The sequence below is a fragment of the Centroberyx affinis genome, unplaced genomic scaffold (assembly GCF_046629955.1).
Source record: "Centroberyx affinis isolate AG114_WGS23_722 - 3 ecotype Tasmania unplaced genomic scaffold, CSIRO-AGI_Caff_v1 ptg002908l_1, whole genome shotgun sequence".
NCBI classification, from domain to species: Eukaryota; Metazoa; Chordata; class Actinopteri; order Beryciformes; family Berycidae; genus Centroberyx; species Centroberyx affinis.
The window spans coordinates 93,842-98,563 of NW_027281032.1; the positions used below are offsets into that span (position 1 = coordinate 93,842).

At 41.7% G+C, this 4,722-nt stretch overlaps 1 protein-coding gene across 1 annotated transcript; it reads right to left on the minus strand.

The window, feature by feature from the left end:
• Nucleotides 1-1,162: 1,162 nt before the first annotated feature.
• On the minus strand, nt 1,163-2,581 carry LOC139658440 (E3 ubiquitin-protein ligase TRIM35-like). The gene has a single exon (XM_071536572.1). The coding sequence runs from the start codon at nt 2,579-2,581 to the stop codon at nt 1,163-1,165; it is 1,419 nt and encodes a 472-aa protein (XP_071392673.1).
• Nucleotides 2,582-4,722: the final 2,141 nt, after the last annotated feature.

Here is a 4,722-nt window from a genome sequence, read left to right on the forward strand (position 1 = left end):
CTTTATTGGTGGTTGTTTGTTGTTCCACAGTGAAAGACTGAATCAGAAAACATATCAGATCACTTGGTTCCACAGGGAAAACCAACAGACCCACACAACTGAAATACCAGAAGATCCAGGAATATTACACACTAAAACTAATGTGTGATGAAGGAAGGAAAAATAACATCACAAACGTTCAAATTTTTTTGTGCAGTTCATGTATACTATATTGCTATCGAAGATGTTGCTAACCTAACAGGCACCTGGTGATTTAATGATGTTTCATCATTTAGCGTCATCATCATCATCATTTAACATTTATTTCACCGTGTAGTCCTATTGAGAATCAAAAACTATTTTTCAAGAGAAATCTTACCAAAAAGCAACATCATGGCAATCATAACAATTACAAACAAAATGACAAAGAGCAACTTGTATGAGAAAATAATACACAATTACACTCAATTAATTGGTAAATGCAATCATCACCACTTCTAATAAATCTTAGCTAAACAAAGCATGAAGATCCCTCAAAAATCACTTTAAACTCAACAAGTGAAAACAGTTATTTAGTTGTGAATGTTTTTACAATGAAGAGGAAGCCTTGAAGAAGGTCTCTGACCGAAAGCTTGCATATTATAAAGATTCTTGCACAGATTTGAGTGTGCGGATGCTCTTCTCATTCAGTTTGATATCCTGTAGCTCCAGCACCTCAGCCAAGTCTGATACCGGGTGAGCGGAGTATTTTTCTCCACAATGAAAAGGAAGAAAAGTACATGAAAAATATTTTGCCTAAGTCACTTTAGACCTTAGGGACAAGTAGCAAATATAATTTCTGTGACGAGAGAGTCATTTTCACCAAGTTTTCTAAGATATAAAAGCACAGCAGAATGGCCTTGCTGATTACAGTGTATTAATAAGACTTTGAGTGTAAAGGGAAGGCCAATAAAAGGCAATCATACAAGGTACAATCATGAATGAGACCTTTACATTCAGTAATAAACATCAATGCTTCATGATAGTGGTGTGCAGTTTTTCACATCCTTTTGTCCAGTAGATTCCACAGTAGCAGTGGAAAAAGATTTTCTTGGACATTAAGATTAAGACCTGGTTTTATGTAACGATATCTCTTAATCTACCTGATCAGTCTGATCCTCATCCTAATATGTCTTCGTACATATCACAGACAGGCTTCAGCTTGCCAGACTTTGATATCAACAGTCTCAGCATCACCGGCCTTTCCGACATTGAAATACGGGTAGAGTTTCTCAGTGAAAGTGTCTCGATACGTGTAGATGTGAGTCTCGTCCTCAGAGTCATAAAAGGACACCTCCCCCATGTCATAGTCCAGCTGGACTCTGATCCTCCGGAGACTCTTCGTCACTGTGAGAGTCTCACCGGGCCCGGTCGTGTATATTCCACCGCTGTGCACTAACCACCCCATTCTGTGTCTCGGTGAGGCATATTGCCTCCCCTTCCGGTCAGCTGACTCCTTAGCCAAACCCAAAGTCCAGCCAGGAAGATCTCCCACCTCCACCTCCCAGCTGTGTTTCCCTGAGCTGAAGCCCTCAGAGCCCAGAACAGTGGCATACTTAGTGTGTCTCTCTGGGTTCCTAGGGAGCTGCCGCTTGTCTCCACGCCTCACACTGGTCAGGTCATCGGACAGAGAGAGCCACTCGTTTGCGGTGTTTGGGTCCAGAATGACGGGGCTGAACTTGACCTTCCCCTTCATCTTCTCCCAGACTCTGAAGGACAGGTTGCCCAGGTGTTTGGCCACATCGACCAGCGCTCCTGAGACCAGATGCGGATCCGGCAGCGAGCACTGGGCTCTGGCGCTGGTCTGAGTGGGTTTATAACTGGCGAGGAACGGCGCGTTGCGTTTCTGCAGGTCTTCTTCGACAGCAGAGACATTCTCTGAGAGAGAGGAGATCATCTCCTGAATGATCTTCATCTCTCTGGCGACAGTCTTCCCCCTCTGCTCCTCTTCCTCCCTCAGAGCCGACAGTCTGACCTCCTCTTCCTCTCTCAGGAACTGGTGGAGCTTGTGGAACTCTACTCTGATCTGCCTCTTTGTGGCCGCCAGCTGGCTCATGGAGTGTTGAACCACTTCATGGTATTTCTTCTCAACCTCCTCGTATTTCTTCCTCTTGTCCTGTAGAGACTTTAACTCGGATTTCATCTGCTCCTTCAGGTCACTGACTATTCGTTCTAGGGGAACCATCTTGTGACCGTGGAAGTGAGACGACTCACAGACCGGACCCACAGCTCTCTGTTCCTCCTTACAGAACCATCTGGGCTCTTCTGGATGTTTACCACACACTACTTTCTCCTCCCCTTTATCCGTCTCAGATGACCCAGCTTTCTGTCCCCCAGCATAGGAGTCAGCTAGTTCCTTCAGTGTAAGGTTCACTCCTGGATGAGCCTTCGCGGATTTTCTTTTACAAATGGGACAGTTCTTGATTTTAGCTTGTTCCCAGAATTGGTTCAGGCAGCTGGAACAGAAGCTGTGGTGGCAGCTCAGAGACACGGGGTCTCGGAAAGTCTCCGAACACACATGGCAACTCAAGTAACTTTCAAGAAGAGACATTTTCTCTGCCATTTCCTTTGGTATCCAAATGATTTTTCAGTAGCAAGACTCACAAAAATCACATTCACTTCAGCTTGCTGCTTACAATCCTCCAAATGTGTTTTTCAGTAGAGATCTTGCACCCTGTAATGGCGTCTCCGCTCTGTTAAACAATGTCAAACTCTACTTTCAGTTTCCACTGCCTCTGACATAAGTTAACCATTAATGGTGGGAAATGCTGGTGATTTTGTGACCAGCAGATGGTGCCGTTTCTGTGGTTCCATTTACCTCGTGTCTGTATATTGACAATTTCACTGGTAAGGCCCCCCTTTTTTAAAGACAAAAACAGAAAAGATACAGATTTTTTTATATAAAAGGGCATATTTAATGCAGTGAATTAATACTCATCTTGAATATATAGGTCAAATCCATTTTCCTCGCTGCTCAATCTGTCTTTTCTTTTCCACATGCTACTCTCTTCTGGCTCTGCAAATGACAAACCGCATAATGCTGAAATACTACTGGTACCAAATCAGTCAAATCAAGACAAAAGATATTATTCCATATCAATTTGCAGGTTGCTAACTAACAACCAAAAAACTCACAAATATCTCCCACTTGACACATCAGAAAGTGTGGAAATGTGTCAACACAAGTGGGAAACATAAATACCTGTGAATCTACCTTTATCAGTAATATTCACTGTAATACAACAGCACTAATGAAGTCTACTTAGGAAAAATTAGCAATATCTGTTGTACTTGAACTAGATACCTCAACTAGATATTGTTCGTTTAAATTAAGACCAGTCTGTATTTTCCTAGGTTAACAGCCTCAATTTGACAGATCAGACCTATTTATTTTAGCTATTTCCCTTTTCGAGTTAACTCTTTTCTTGTTTTCAAGTGAACAGGTAAGTACCCTTTAAGATCCCTATTGGGGATTTAGGTTAATTGATCCTTTAAGTTTAACCTTCACAGGAGAAACACAATCAAGATTCACCATTCGACTCAAACATCAATGCAGTACAACATTGGCAGTTCAACTCCTTAAATGCAATGTCACACTCAAGCAGGATATTCCTTTTAGTTCCAGTTCAGTATTTCAGTTCAATTTGTTCAACTCTGAGAGGGGGGGGGGGGAAATCCAGTCCTACCCCAACAGTGGCAAAGCAGTATTTTGGTCGGGCAAACCGTATGCGGGTGATCCGGTCGCTGGGATGTCACACACCAGTGAAGAATCCTACTCCACGTTCAACCTTCTGGCCTGTATGAGGCCATACAGAAAATAAAGTCTCTTTATCAGTAGTCCTTGTAAAACTTCACAATGATCAAAAGAAATAACATCAGGGCATCCAATTCCGGACAACATATGAGCAAAAAATCACAATCATATACCAATATATTTCATCCTGTATCCAGTCCCTGCAAATGGATGATAGCGCGCCTATTTTTGAGATTCAAAACACGTATCAAATTCCGGACTTACTTTCGTCCGTGTCGGTGTATTCATATACTGGATATTAACCCTTTATTAACCCTTCCCGTACCTTCACAATGTTACAGATACTTGTAAGAAGTGCAGGCTATGTACTCAAAGCTCTTATTTTTCCATTTATCAGCCAATACCGATTCTCTACATGAAATAACTGTCCCCCAAAGTGGGAAGTTCGTAGCTTAGTTTTTTATATGCTTAAATGTGTATAGATATTTATGAAATTTGATACCTAGCTTCTGAAATGTGTATGAATTGGTTGGGAACACCGGAAATTACTCGAGTGGCCGGAATTGGATACAGTGGCCGGAATTGGGTACAATTCTGTTACTGTTTTACTCCACAAAAGTTAGCGTTAACTTAAAATGGCGGCGGAGTATTTTTCTCCCGCCGTTGGCTCTTTTATCTCCACAGTGAATCAATGAACACAAATTAAACTCACAAAATGTCGACCAAGAAAATATTCTTACACCTATTTTTCTTATTAAACAGAAAAATACAACCATAAACCTTCTGAAATCAAGTTCCTCTCTTTTCCCGAACTAAAACGAGCTTAAATACCTTGCTAGCTCCTCATAAAACACACTTCATTCAAACTCGACAAAAACAAAGTAAAACTCACCAAAACCGTCTTGGTTAGTCTTTCCACTGTTTCAACAATCACCAACTCCGGTTTTGTT

Bases quoted from the DNA above. Each gene is read 5' to 3' on its own strand.
- LOC139658440 (XM_071536572.1), bottom strand. From the start codon at position 2,581: ATGGCAGAGAAAATGTCTCTTCTTGAAAGTTACTTGAGTTGCCATGTG.